Consider the following 14,754-nt stretch of genomic DNA (forward strand, 5'->3'; position numbering starts at 1 on the left):
TATAATAAACCTGTATCTAGATGTCTATCTACTAAATTAAGCCTTTAGACTTGGAACGTTGATATGATTTTTTTTTAATTTTATTGTCTTCTTTTTTTTTTTTTGAGAGGTATTTTATTGTCTTCATTTGTACCATTTTCCTGTTTTTTTTTGGTTCCCTTAAATTTTTCCCCTTTTTCCTTCAAATTTCTATATTCTATATATAGGATTTTTTGTATTTTGTATTTTGTATTTTAACATTTATTTTTCTTTATTTTTTGGTTTTTCGTTATGAAAAATAGATTATACAAACTTGTAACACGTACACTCGGGTACGTACTGGTATATATATATATATATATATATATATATAAAGAAAGCAAAATTAGCATGATTATAAGTGCATTGCAATGATTTTAAAGCAATCACTAATATTACAACAATCCTAGGAGGAGCTCTAACCCTTAAAGAAGATGAAGACAAAAGCAGAACAAAAGGAAAGAATTTATGGCATATAAAACATTTAATTCAACTGCAAACACTGTGGCCCTCTCCACAGGAAGGGTGCCTTTCATGTCCGCTTATATGGGATTCCAAATGCGTTGAAAAACATATTAATTTGAAGTTATAATTTTACTGCTTGCCTTGTGGTAATTGGGTTTTGGGCATCCATTTTGAGGATGGAATGAACTATATTATATTTTCCGCCGATATATATATATATATATATATATATATATATATATGAGTTATGATCCCACGCACCCTAGAATGTGTGGGATTCCACGTACACTCGTACCCAAAACAACTCCGATTGTCTTGAATTTTCACGGTAGGATCGTCTCGAAAATGCGAATCCATCGATATATCATATGATAAAAAGTTCAATCTCGGTAGTCGAAAATAGAAAAATGATCGAAAATTGCATATTTCACCTAATTTTCGATCATGTTCCCATTTTCGACTACCGAGATTGAAATTTTTATCATATGATATATCGATGGATTCGCATTTTCGAGACGATCCTAACGTGAAAATTTCAAGACAATTGGAGTTGTTTTGGGCACGAGTGTACGTGGAACCCCACGCACCCGGATCAAAACTCTCTCTATATATATATATGTATATATTTCTTTTGAAGGAAATATTTATTTCCTAAAAATCCCTTAAATTTAAAAATATTTTGTTATCCCGAGAAAATATTTCAACTCGAGCCCATTTATAATGGGTTTATCTGGTATAGCCCAAGGTGGAAAATTCTAGTCCAGTCCAAAATTATGTTGGACTTTGCCATGACCAAGGCTAGTTTTGTATGGGCCGACCTGGGCTGGTCATTATGGGCCGATCTAGACTGTTTCTAATGGGCCGCAGATATCCTTTTCTAGTTCAAGTAGGACTCTGATATATATGAGATAAGCTTGGATCTTTTTAAATATTCACAAGATAGGGATAAACTTAAGAAGGATCCAATGGATGAAGACTCCTAGTACATGACATGTTATAGTTCAACTAGGTAACTTACTCTATTTTATCCTATAAATACAGGTACTGTTATGGTTGTGTTCATTCATTACTCACTATTCATTATTCATCACACATTCACTTTTACTATTATACTCACGCACTCATATGTCTTAGTTTTCACATTAATCATACCCTCTGCCTTCAAAACACTGACTTAGGCATCGGAGGGGTCACACCAAAAACACATTCGGCGCCCCTTGACCTAGCTGTTGCTTGTGCAGATTTTAGTGGTGCCCGACCCGACCTTCTTCATAACGGAGTTGGAGGATCCATTCTACCAGACTGAACCCGAGGTAAAAACTCTACATCATCAATTGGCGCCGTTTGTGGAAATTTGAAGAAAAAGAGTTTCGATGGCTAATAAGAATGGAGATAACACAAATTTGGACCAGTTGATAAATCAAGCCGTTCAGAGGGCTTTGGTAGAAAGGGGTGAGGCTAATCCTTTGCATCCCGATCAAAACATTCACTTGGAGGAGATCAAAAAGTTGAAAGAGGAGATGAAGCATCTAAGGAAGAAGCAGGTTGGGTACCTAGCTACCACAACTAAAAACATTCTTTTCACTTAGGAGATATTGGATGCCGACCTCCCCAATCATTTTAAATTACCTCACGTCGGGGAGTATGAAGGTAAAGGAGATCCAGAGGAACATCTAGCACGCTTCGAGAATGCAGCCCTGTTGCATAAATACTCGGACCAGATTAAGTGTAGGTCTTTTCTCACTACTCTCATAGGACCAGCCCAGCAATGGTTCAATATGCTACGCCCTGGGGAGATCAAGGAATTCAAGGATTTTAGTAAATCTTTTTTGCATCACTTTGCTAGTAGAAAAAAGCGTCCTAATACTACTTTCAGCCTCTTTGCAATCAAGAAACGAGAACATGAAAATTTGAGAGCATATATTCGCACGTTTAGTGCCTTGGCTCTTGAGGTACCCATGGCTACGCCAGACCTGCTTATTAGTGCCTTCATGCAAGGGCTGGATACAAAATACTTTCTCAAATCTCTAATAAAGAGGCCGCCTGAAACATACGAGGAATTACTAGCCCGAGCTGAGAAATATGTCAATATGGAAGAAATACAGGTCTCGTGAGCAGCTGTAAAGAGGGAACGTGTAGTAGCCCGAACCCTAATTGAGTAATTAAAGGATTAATGCTAATTAAATAAATTGGGGATTGGACGGATCGGAAGCTCCGAAGGGACGATCGGAAGCTCCGATGAGGATCGGAGGCACCGATGATATTACGTCATCCATGACGTGTGGCTGGATCGGAAGCTCCGATCAGGACCGGAGGCTCCGATCACCCCTATCCGGAGTCAACAAGTGATATTTTGACACGTGGCAGATCAGGATCTTCGGAAGCTCCGATGGCAGGATCGAACGTTCCGATCCAGGTTCGGACGTTCCGATCGAGGATCGGAGGCTCCGATCGTTGTCTATAAATAGAAGGCCGAGACTTCATTTCTCCTTGCCAATTTCGGATTTCCTCTCTATTTCTAGTCATATTCGAGTTGTTCTAGCCTTCCTAGGCTTGAACCGGGAGTCGTCTAGACGTTCGGTAGTCATAGCGGAGTTGTGCCCAAGTTCTGGAGGCATCGACATCAAAGGGCTAACGACGGACGAAGGTATAGCTTTTGCTTCCTATAAATATTTAGGAGTATGCAATAGCTTAGTTAAGGCTTTTAGAGCACTTTAATGATAGTAGTATCATTTGGCAGTGTAGAACAGACTATAGGCGTGGACCTAGAGTTGGTAGAGCTTGCACTGTATTGAGGTACGAAAGTACTGTTCGAGATATCCTGACTGAGTATGCATGTATTACGTGACTGCATGATTTATATGCCATGATATTATTTTGCATTCATTTGCATCTTGCTGTATCTCCTTCGAGATGTCTGTTAGTAGGGTTGTACCCTATCCTGTTAGTGGATGGACTTCCATCGATTTGGGTCCGGCGTATCCACAGTTATCTCGGTATGGGAGCCACCTCTTGAAGCGACGGCACAGCGTGCTACATACCAGGGCCCGGTCTGTCTCTGTTATCTGATCCTTGACCTCGAGTCTATAGGGAGTTCACTTTGCATGCATGTATACTCATACTCTCGCACTGAGCGTTTTATGCTCACGTCTCGTACTCTGTATTTTCTGGACACCCTATTCCATGGGGCAGGTTTGCGATTGGACGAGGAGGGTGGATCCAGGAGGGGCTAGTCAGTGGTTGGCCAGCTGGATCTTCGTCTAGGTTTTATTACTGTTGTTTTGGGTTTATACAGCTATTCGATTTGGTTGTATATTATTGGATAATTACAGATTCCTTTTCTTGGGATTGTATAATGTTATTGGTTTCCGCAGTTTTATTCTGATATCTGTTTTATTAAGTTAATTGCATGCCTAAGTTCTGTTTAGTAGGTGATCCGGGTAAGGGTCACTACAGAACGACCCAAAAGTCCAAGGAGCAATAGGGTCCCGAGCAGTAATCCAGGGATGGGACAATCATCCCGACCCGCATTTTTGGGTGAATTCACCTCTTACACTCCTTTGCGCATGAGCAAATCCCAAGCTCTGCGAATTTTTGACGATCGACAACTCATAGAAAGGCCTCCATGGACTGAGAAGGGACCTCGAAAATGGGAATCAGATAAATATTTTCACTTTCACAAGGAGTATAGGCATACTACGGAGAAATGTCTTCAATTAGATCAAGAAATTGAAAGGATAATACAGCAAAATTCTGAAGTAAAGAATATATTAACTCGTCAAGAGGGATATCACCCGAATAGAAAACAGCGAGGAAGATCTAGACAAAGAGCCAAAACTGCTCCTCCCCAAGAATATTTCCATCTTCCTAATCAAGACCAGGCCAAGAATGACCGAGCTCATCAAAGACCAGCTCCGCCTGCTCAAGGAATTATTAACATGATTTCTGGAGGGCCCACTGATGGAGATTCCAACAGAGCCAAGAAAACTAGCAGCAGAAAATTAATAAATATGGAGATTGACAATAAAATTGCCCATACTGGTCCGACCCTCTCTTTTGGGCTGGAAGATTTGAAAGGGGTTTCTACCAATCATAATGATGCCCTGGTAATAAGGGACATGGTCGCAAATTATGATGTGGCCCGAATATTTGTGGATTCAGGCAGCTCTGTCAATGTTCTCTTCCAAGAAGCAATAAATCAAATGGATTTAGGGCAATATAAGATTGAGCCCGTCGTAACATCACTTTTTGGCTTCACGGGTCATGCAATCCGACCTGTTGGATTAGTGCATCTGCCACTAACTTTGGGAACCAGCAATTCTCGTAAAATCAGGACTGTAAGTTTCATTATAGTAGATGCTGCATCTGCCTATAATGCCATACTAGGCAGACCTGCCATGACCACTTTTATGGCTGTCGCATCAGCTCTGCATCAGAAAATAAAGTTCCCGGTGGGTAATGAGGTCGGCGAGGTACAAGGTGATCAAGTTATTGCTCGCAAGTGTTATGTGGATGAGGTCATAATAGAACAGAAAGTAGCCAGAACTTATAGTATTGACCGACCTGGGCTCTTTAGCATTAGTGCACCAGACTATTGAAAAGAGCGGAAACAGTCCACAACACTTGTGAAACAAAAAGTAATAGAAATGAAGAAATGACACAATACTTATTTCTAGAAGTTCGAAGGATAAAACTCTTCAATGTTTCTCAATCTCATTCTTCTGTTTTCAGAAGATACCACTAGAAGACTTTTATTAATACACACTTGGTCAAATCCACTTCACCAGGTCTTACTCTTACCTACTGAAACTCTTAACAAACACAACACAATAAAAGAATATTAAGATTATTGGAAAGACTCTTTCCACATATTACAATCACTTCACACCAAATAATTGATAATACAATGAGTGAGTGTGTAATGCAGTAGCACGACTGGTCTTTTTGGATCTGATTTATCTTTTATCATGTGCTAATTTTTAAGACTTACAATATGCTTGAGTTGCTTGATTCTTGAGAGATGATTCACAAGGGTATTGATTAGAGTTCGATAGAGCTTTTTGTGTATCATCTTGTAGCCTTTTTTTTTTATAGAGTTTTCAACGTTGAATAAAAACAACTATTTTATTTTTGTTGTAAAATAAAGAAGAAACTAACCAAATAATATGCAAAGGAATATGCAAAGAAAACAAGTAAATTCAATGTATTGAATTTGTTACATGAGCGACCTATTTATAAGTACAAGAAACTCAAGATAATATCAATTAAATTGATTTGATCACGATTCTATATCATCTCTTTGAGATTTGAATATAACTCTATGATAACTTAATCTTTGATTATCTTGACATCCATAATATTATAACACTCCCCCTTGGATGTCAATCGACGGATGTACCTCGTTAAAACCTTACTAGGAAAAACCCAATGGGATAAAAACCTAGCGAAGGAAAAAGAGTACAACAACCCTCGTTATTGCTAAACTGCCTCGTTAAAAACCTTGTCATGAAAAATCACTTGGGAAAAATCATGGAAAAGGGAAAAAGAGTGCAGTTTGGATTAAATCCCCCTATTGCGAACATCACTTGAAATCTCTAAGTCGCCGCATTCCGATTTTGTACACCAATTTCTCAAAAGTTGATGTGAGCAATGATTTCGGTGAAAACTCGGTCGGATTACCACTTGAGCAAATTTGTTGAATTTAGTTGAGAAGTGCATGCCTAATTGCTTTCATAGATCTTCGGGATATAAATGTTCCATCATAAAAACATCTACTCTGTTATCTTCCTTTTGTGTGGATCGGATATATATCTGCATAACTAATCAATTGCAAATCATAAGCATTAAAATAAAATAAGTCGGTTGTACCATATACCTATAAGATATCAAAATTAATTGCATGAATTACTCCTTAATGTTTGGACCACAGATCCCAAAAACTCATGTTTTGCTATTGAGTTTAACTCTTGTATTGCAATATTTTAACTTGGCCAATCATGTCTACAACGACATTCAGTAACAGATTTATGATCTAGATCATAACATCAAATGCCACATCATGGGCAAATTTTATTGTCGACAATAATTTTCAATTGATAAAATCATTTTCTCGTTTTGACATAATTTATCGAGATCTCTTCATTTTCAAGTACTTGAACTTCTTTGGGGATTTGATCATCTGCATTTCAGACTGATCAATTAATGAATCATATTTTCAAAATGGACATCTATATTATTGCTCCTTTTCTTTTCGTGGATTTTTATTTTTGGATCCAATTTATCTACCACGCTGATTCGAGCTCGTTGTTGACTGTTCTTTTAGAACATCAATATGTGCTGGAGCATTAGCAGCCATTACGTATGACTTAGTTACCATTTTTCCATTAAATGCATCAGGTAATTTATTTGCAATACCTTGCAAATGGACTACTCTTGAACCTCAAGTTCACATTCATTTGTCCGATAATCAAAATGATGTAATGATGCATTTCAAGTTAATTAACTTGGTGATCTCATATTTTATCCCCCTAATAGTCGCATATGCAAATTTATTCTTAAACTCTTGACCAAAAGCTAGTTGTAAAGGGGAGAAATCATCGTAACTAGTCAATCTAATGTGTATAAGTGTTGCTATATACAAAATATCATATCCCCATAAATATTTGAGGAGTATTGTTCTCATTATCAATGGTTAGCTATCAATTGGAGACGTTTAATCAAAAATTTCGCTAAACTATTTTGTATATGAACATTTGCAACAAGATGTTCAATAATTATCCCAATTGACATACTAGTCATAAAAATTTTGGGATGTAATTTCATCAGCATTATCAATAAAATCCTCTTGATAAATTGCAAACATTAGTTTGTGATATGATAATAAATACACATGAAACCATTTCGTTAATATATAAAATATTTAAATGGTTCACATAATCGAAGAATGTGCCCATAAATATCACCTTGTATCATTTTAAAATGTAGGTGTTTCAATATCAATTTTAGCTGGTGAAGGCTTATAATTTGCCTTGAGAACAAGCAACACATGAGAATTCTTTAACATTAATAATCTATCTTTCTTTAATTGATGCCCATATGAATTCTCAATATTATTTTCGCATCATTGTCGAATTGGAATTTCCCAATTGATTATGCCAAGTCATAAACATATTCATATCAATAAATTTCTTGGCTAACCGTTGTATTCGTTTTCACTACATTTATTTTGTGTAGTATAAGCCATAAGTAAATGTCGATAATTTTTCAACAATGTATTCCCGACATTTCTTTCGCAATAAAAGATATCATTTTTTTTATTTTTTATTTTGCTTATAGTCTCAATATGATATCCATTCCAACGGATATCTTGAAAACTCAATAAATTTCTTTGAGACTTATGAGAGAATAACACAATTTGTCTCTCTAGAGCTTTCAATAATGCTTGTACTTTCAAAAATTGTGTTGACATAACATTTTTTCATTTGTAAATATGAGAAATATTTATTTCATTGAATATGGAATGCGTCATTGCGTTGTCAACACGACTTAAATCTCTATTGATTTCATGTCCAAAATTCATATTCTATTCAAAATAATAAATTTAATAAGAATAAAAACATTTTATTCATATAGAGACAATATGAAATAAATAACTTTGATTCATAATAAAAACAATCAAACCAATTTAAAATATTAAATTAATTAAATCAATAGTCTTCTCAGATAAACCATATAAATAATCCCTAAACATGACATTTAAATAAATAAAAACCAAAATGACCAAAATAAAAGATAATCAATAACTTTAATAATTTTGCACGCTTCCATCTCCAATCAAATGATCAAATCTTTCCTTCCGGATCTTCAAAGAAATCAGAAACATCAAAATGTGCCGAAAAAGATGGGCCTTGGCTTAAATCTTCACCTTGATGTATAAAATTAGTTTCAACATCTTTTGCCTTTTCTTTTGATGCTTGATAAAGATCAACAAGGTGTTTCGGCGTACGACAATTATTATACCAATGCATTTTATCTCCACATCTATAGCACCCATTTTTTGAATTCATTGATTTATCATTTTGACCACTTTCAACATTTTTCTCTTGGTCATTACCACACTTTTTGGAACTTCCATTCCTTTGATCATTATTATTATTATAACCATTGTTAAAGTAACGAGGTTTTTCATGCCCACGACCATATGAATGAAAGCGTCCCCGACCGCGCCCACTCCCACGACCACGACCGAATCTGGTATTATTTTGTTTCATCTTTTCATCATGCATTGCCGCATTCACTTCAGAGAATGGGTTGGCTCCGGTGGGACGGATTTCATGATTTTTTATCAATAATTCATTATTTTGCTCAGCCACAAGCAAACATGAAATCAATTCAGAATACTTTTTGAAGCCTTTCTCTCTATACTGCTGTTGTAGGAGAACATTAGAGGCATGAAACGTAAAATATGTTTTTTCCAACAAATCATCATCAGTTATTTTCTCTCCACACAATTTCAATTGTGAACTGATGCGAAATAATGCAGAATTATATTCACTTACAGACTTAAAATCTTGTAAGTGCAAGTGCATCCAATCATAACGTGCTTTTGGAAGAATCACGGTCTTTTGAAGTCTATATCTCTCTTTCAAATTATTTCATAGATCAAGCGGATCTTTTATCGTCAAATACTCAATTTTCAAACCATCATGAAGATGGTGACGAAGGAATATCATAGTCTTTGCACGATTTTGCGGTGATTCATTATTTTCATCTTTGATGGTATCTCCAATACCCATAGCATCTTGATGTATTTCAACATCTAGTATCCAAGAAAAATAATTCTTGCCGGAGATATCAAGAACGGCAAATTCAAGATTTGAGATATTCGACATGATGGAATCTATATAAAACACAAAAGTCATAAATATTCATTAATACACAAATTTAAATATGCATATAAAAATTTGAAATTTGACATTAAAATTTAACGATGAGCATTAATAATAGTGCACAACAATAATTCATGCTTATATTTAACAAATTAATAAAACGACAAGCAATAACAACAAATAAGCACTAACAACAAATAAAAATATTCAATATTTCGGATAATGAGGTCAATCCACATTCATGTATTTTATTTGTTTACGTATACATATCTCATCAATCAACACATAAAAGTCCGTAAGAGATAAACTTTCAGAATGAACTTAGCACAGCTTTTACCGAAGATAAAACAATCGGAGATCAAATATGAAATACGTGTTTGTGCATATTCGGTTCAGTATAAGGCATAGGCGATTTTAAAACAAAATATCTTTCGAGTGAAAATTGGCAAGCAATAGAAAATTGTGCTGATAACGTGTTGTAAAATCGTGCTAACCAAATAATATGCAAAGAAATATGCAAAAAAAAGAAGTAAATTCAATGTATTGAATGTGTTACATGAGCGACATATTTATAGGTACAAAAAACTCAAGATAAGATCAATTAAATTGATTTGATCACGATTCTATAACAATTTGTTAAGTGTACTTGTACCAAAAATACGTACGTTTGTTATTGGTCTTATACAAAAAATGATAATAGGCAATAAATGATTTTGTACAATCCAATCGATGAATTATACTAGCTAGATAACAAAACGCATCATAAATAAAGTCATTATCTGATAGATAGTATGACTTGAGCAGATTCAATATGAAATGCTGTCTGTTGAATTCAGAAAATAAAATAAAATTGCTTTTGAAAAAGGCCTAGGAAGTAGACTAAGAGCCCGTTTGGATTTTGCAGAGATTTCTTGAAATAAGTTCTTTTAAAATCTACAATTTTTGGCTTTCAAAAAAATTATATTTTGACTCAAAAAAGTGCTTATTTTAGCACTTTTTTGGTCAATCAAACACCTTGTTAACTGAAAAACACTAAAAAAATTGTTTTTTTGGCCTGACTTTTGAAACCAAACGGGGCCTAAGACTTCTGCCTCTACTTAATTTAAACACTCAGTGGTCTACTGAGTTTCTTATGCTGATTTCCGATTATTTCTGCCGATTTCCAATTATTAAGAGCCTATTGATTTTCCAATGTTACAGAAGTAGCATATCACCAGAACCTAAAAATGTCCAACAACATTTGTTTTATGAGTTAAAATTTATTTCGAGTTATAACAAACAATCTTGTCTAAGTATTTAATTAAAGTTGATCCCTTAAACTAACTGACTATTTATTGATTTTGTAAACTCTTTTAAAATTACAGTTATATTTAAATCTCCAATGTTATCTTTATTTACATTTTTAAATTCCATACTATTTTTTAATCTATTTTTAGATTTTAAGATATTCTATCACTCTTTATAAATGTAAGCTATAATATCTAATTTTTTATGGTTATCAATTACCATTTAACTCTCACACTAAATCTGAAAATATTGTCAAATATGTAGTATTGAACTTTTTTATATAATGAAATTTATAATTAATATTTACCGAAAATTGCTAACTGATATATGTTATTAAAAAAAGGGAAAATTGCTTTTTTGGTCCTGTATGTTTGTCACTTTGCGATTTTGGTCCTTTATATTTTCAGATTGCAGTTTTAGTCCGCTATCTTTATTTTTTTGGCAATTTTAGTCCTTTTTCCGATGTGGCGCTGACGTGACACCAATTCAATGCTGATGTGGAGCTGACGTGTCAGTGCCACGTCAGCATTTTCAAAGAAAAAGGACCGAAATTGCCAAAAATCGAAACATACAGGACTAAAACTGAAATGTGAAAACATAAAGGACCAAAATCGCAAAGTGACAAACATACAGGACTAAATTTGCAATTTTCCCTTAAAAAAAACATCATTTTTTGAACGTACAAATTTGGTGAGCATTTGACTGGATGTGCAGAGAGAAGATGCACATATTTGTTCCAAGATTTTTTTTAATGCATTAAGATAGTCATATTACTATACTAAATGTAAATATAAAGAATGATATAAGTACTATCAGTCAATGAACCCACATTCAATTTTCCCTTGTAAAAGTAGCCACAGATCTTCTCTCCATTAATATCTATCACCATAGTAGGTATTTTTAAAATGCATTTTTTTTTGAAAGGAGGTATTTCTAAAATGCATTAATCCACTGTTACTGGATAAGATTGATTTATCCGAAAAACAATTTGAAACAATATCATATATATATATATATATATATATATTCCTATTTTTTTTTATAAAAGAATTCTATCATCATTACATAATTAACTAATTTCAAATTTTTAGGTAGATCAGTAATTTTTACTTCTTTTTCTATTTCTCGTTTTAATAATATTTTTTTTTGTTTTTGTAATATATTATGTGACTGTGTTTACTTAGTAAGATTAATTATATATATATAAATAATACTGATACTATTAAATTAATTTTATAGGATGTGGGATAATGGTGGTTAAACAATAACATATTTATTTTGATTGATCAATTTTATGATTGAAATTATTATCAAGTGGCGAGATACAATTTTTTCATTTGCTTATAATATACAATCTTATTTTTAGTTTGTATTTTTAAAATTGAGATTTTTATTTTATTGAAGAATGTGAATTATTATTGAATCACATGTAAATTATTTTCATTCACCAAAATTATTGAGTATAAACATCATTTATTTTTTAAACAAAAATTAATAAATTGAGTAAAAATTTTCCATGAATAAGATAAAATTTTAATGAAATGAATTAATAATATCTTAAATTATTAAATTATTATTCATGTCTATAATTTTTAAATGAATTTTTAATATGTTAAAATCAAATGAAATGTATTAAATATATCTTAAAGTTTCAAATTTTATAATTTTTTAGATGGGTTTTTCATGATTATTTTTTAGGAAGTTAAGCATATTAATGTAATTTTTCTAAATTGAAAAGACAATTAGTTAAAAATGATTATATATCATACATTTTATTTGTGATAAATAATCAATGTATAAAGTTTAAATTAATTAAATATGGATGAAGTTTATTTTAAAAGTTGTTTTAAGAATAAATATATATTTGAATTATAAAAGATTTTAATATTTCAAAAGTAATGTTGTTTTAAATTTCGTCATTGTTTTCCATTCTAAAAACTTCAAAAAACAAATCTCAATAGTTTTTTTAAAAACTATAATATTTGAAGAACAGTTTTATTAAATCAATTTTTATTTACAAAAATCTTGTCCAATCACGTGCTTTAATTTTTTTTTCACTTATAAAAATTAAAAACGTTTTTAAAATAATGGTTTAAACAGAACCCAAATGAGTTGTTAATCATAATTAATAACTTAAATATTTTATTTTAAAAAATAAACTTAATTTTTTTTTAAAAAATAATTAATTTAATTATATTAAAAATATATACACACGAATATTTCGCGGGAAACGTTATCCCGGATTTATTTTAATTCAAGAATCGATTTTTATAATATTTTCTCACTCTTTTTGGCAGGGAAAGGTATTTATATTTCGCGGGAAACGTTATCCCGGATTTATTAGAAGTTTGATTGATGATAAAGTTGAAACTCAAATAAAATTGAAGATATCTCACTCCAATTAACGCACGATCTCTTTTCTTGTTCTTGTTCTTGGCCTGGAGATGGAGTCTGAAAGTAACAAGCTTTTCGTTGGGGGAATAACACATGCCACAAGTGCCACAAATCTGAGAGACTATTTCAGCAAGTATGGGGATGTGAAGAACGTACAGGTTATGAGAAATCGGGTCACTGGTACCAGTCGAGGCTTCGGATTCGTTTCTTTCTCAGACCACTCTTCAATGGAAAGGGCACTGCAGATTCAGGAACACCAAATTCTCGGAACAAGGGTCCACAAATTTCCTACATCTCTTTTTCTAATAATTCTCATCATGTATATATATATATTAATTAATATCTTCGGCTTTGGTTAATTTATGATCTTGGTTATTAATGTAACATGGGATTCACAGGTTGCCGTTAACATTCCCAGACCAATAGAGAAGAAGTCCCTGCCTGAAGTTTCGCTTAATCAAAACACTTCTCCATCGAAAACCAACAAGATTTTTGTTGGGGGTTTGCCATCAAGTTTAACGAAAGAGGAGTTCGATCGGTATTTCGAAACTTTTGGCAGGATCACAGATTCAGTCATCATGTGCAACAAACAAAACAACAATCCTCGTGGGTTCGGGTTCGTCACCTATGATTCCGAGAAATCGGTGGAGAAAGTGGTGATGGATCGTTCGCACCAAATCGGTAACAAGTGGGTCGACGTGAAAATGGCCATACCTAGAGGAGAGGCACCTATTAAATTTTATCCCCATGATTCTTACCAAGTTTCTTGGGGTGCTGTGCCTTTTTCCAGGTGTTATTTGAGGCCTGCAGGTCCAAGTATTGATGGTTATTATGCCTATGCTAATCAAATGGCATCAAATTTGCACTACCACGGTCAGCAACTTTGGGTAAACCACCCCAACTTTGGGTTTTATCCATCATATTATTATAATACGGCATTTGGATCACAACTGGGGAATTCTTATGTCGATCCAACGTACATGGACTACTGCGTCGATGTGAATGAAAGGCAGGGGGATGATGGACCACCTTCTAGTGGTTCCAGTTCCATTAATAAAAGTGTAACAATACAAGAGGCCGAAGATGTGGAGAATGAAGCATCTGGAAAGCTGAATGATGAAGTAACATTAGACATGGCGGGGGCTGTCGAGAATGGAGCATCTGGAAAGCCGGACGACGAAATATCACAGGTTGTAGAAGCTGTATCGGATTGTAGTTCATCCGAAATCCCAGTGGTAGTCGACAATGGGGTATCTGGGATGACGAAGAATAAAGTATCAAAGGTTATAGTTGATGGAAATGGGGACGTAAATGGTCATGCTTCCCAAGATTTTACGAGTGTGTACGATCAGTACTAAAGATGGAATCAATCTCACGGGATCGTGTCCTCAAATTCTCACAGATGCTACATTTAATTTCCATGACATTCTATATTCAAGAATGTAGTTTGTATCATTCATTTGAAATTTACATGCAATTTTGATACTAATTTTGCTTTTGTTGTTTGTGTGTCCTATAACCTAGCTTTATCTTAAACTCGACATGGATGATGAATTTTGCAATAGTTGTTTAATTAGATTCCGTGCATTCATAAGAGCGTTATTTTCATGAAATGTTAACACTAATATTGCTTCTGCATGTGACAATTCTTTCAATAACCTGAACGAAGAGTACCGTACGTAAAATGTTGATCTCCGAAACC

At 33.7% G+C, this 14,754-nt stretch overlaps 4 protein-coding genes across 4 annotated transcripts; 3 read left to right on the forward strand and 1 right to left on the reverse strand.

Moving 5' to 3' along the window:
* The first annotated feature begins 1,856 nt into the window (after positions 1-1,856).
* LOC140890167 (uncharacterized) lies at positions 1,857-2,597 on the forward strand. The gene is made up of 2 exons (XM_073297925.1): positions 1,857-2,027; positions 2,073-2,597. Exons 1-2 carry the CDS (start codon positions 1,857-1,859, stop codon positions 2,595-2,597), a joined length of 696 nt encoding a protein of 231 aa, XP_073154026.1.
* Positions 2,598-3,989: 1,392 nt separating this feature from the next.
* Positions 3,990-5,081, forward strand: LOC140890168 (uncharacterized). Its single transcript, XM_073297926.1, has one exon. The coding sequence runs from the start codon at positions 3,990-3,992 to the stop codon at positions 5,079-5,081; it is 1,092 nt and encodes a 363-aa protein (XP_073154027.1).
* Positions 5,082-8,324: 3,243 nt separating this feature from the next.
* On the reverse strand, positions 8,325-9,071 carry LOC140890169 (uncharacterized). The gene has a single exon (XM_073297928.1). It carries the CDS (start codon positions 9,069-9,071, stop codon positions 8,325-8,327), a length of 747 nt encoding a protein of 248 aa, XP_073154029.1.
* Positions 9,072-13,080: 4,009 nt separating this feature from the next.
* On the forward strand, positions 13,081-14,550 carry LOC140893313 (uncharacterized). The gene is made up of 2 exons (XM_073302371.1): positions 13,081-13,327; positions 13,451-14,550. Exons 1-2 carry the CDS (start codon positions 13,103-13,105, stop codon positions 14,408-14,410), a joined length of 1,185 nt encoding a protein of 394 aa, XP_073158472.1. The 5' UTR covers positions 13,081-13,102; the 3' UTR covers positions 14,411-14,550.
* The last annotated feature ends 204 nt before the right edge of the window (positions 14,551-14,754 follow it).

This window comes from Henckelia pumila, chromosome 3 (genome assembly GCF_033568475.1).
Source record: "Henckelia pumila isolate YLH828 chromosome 3, ASM3356847v2, whole genome shotgun sequence".
Classification (NCBI taxonomy): Eukaryota; Viridiplantae; Streptophyta; class Magnoliopsida; order Lamiales; family Gesneriaceae; genus Henckelia; species Henckelia pumila.

What these genes read in the sequence shown, in the direction of transcription:
- LOC140890169 (XM_073297928.1), bottom strand. Translation starts at nt 9,071, where the DNA reads ATGCACTTGCACTTACAAGATTTTAAGTCTGTAAGTGAATATAATTCT.
- LOC140890168 (XM_073297926.1), top strand. Translation starts at nt 3,990, where the DNA reads ATGGGACAATCATCCCGACCCGCATTTTTGGGTGAATTCACCTCTTAC.
- LOC140893313 (XM_073302371.1), top strand. Translation starts at nt 13,103, where the DNA reads ATGGAGTCTGAAAGTAACAAGCTTTTCGTTGGGGGAATAACACATGCC. An exon ending in ACCAAATTCTCGGAACAAGG is followed by an intron (nt 13,328 to 13,450) that starts GTCCACAAATTT and finishes TGGGATTCACAG; the next exon opens with GTTGCCGTTAACATTCCCAG.
- LOC140890167 (XM_073297925.1), top strand. Translation starts at nt 1,857, where the DNA reads ATGGCTAATAAGAATGGAGATAACACAAATTTGGACCAGTTGATAAAT. An exon ending in AGCATCTAAGGAAGAAGCAG is followed by an intron (nt 2,028 to 2,072) that starts GTTGGGTACCTA and finishes CTTTTCACTTAG; the next exon opens with GAGATATTGGATGCCGACCT.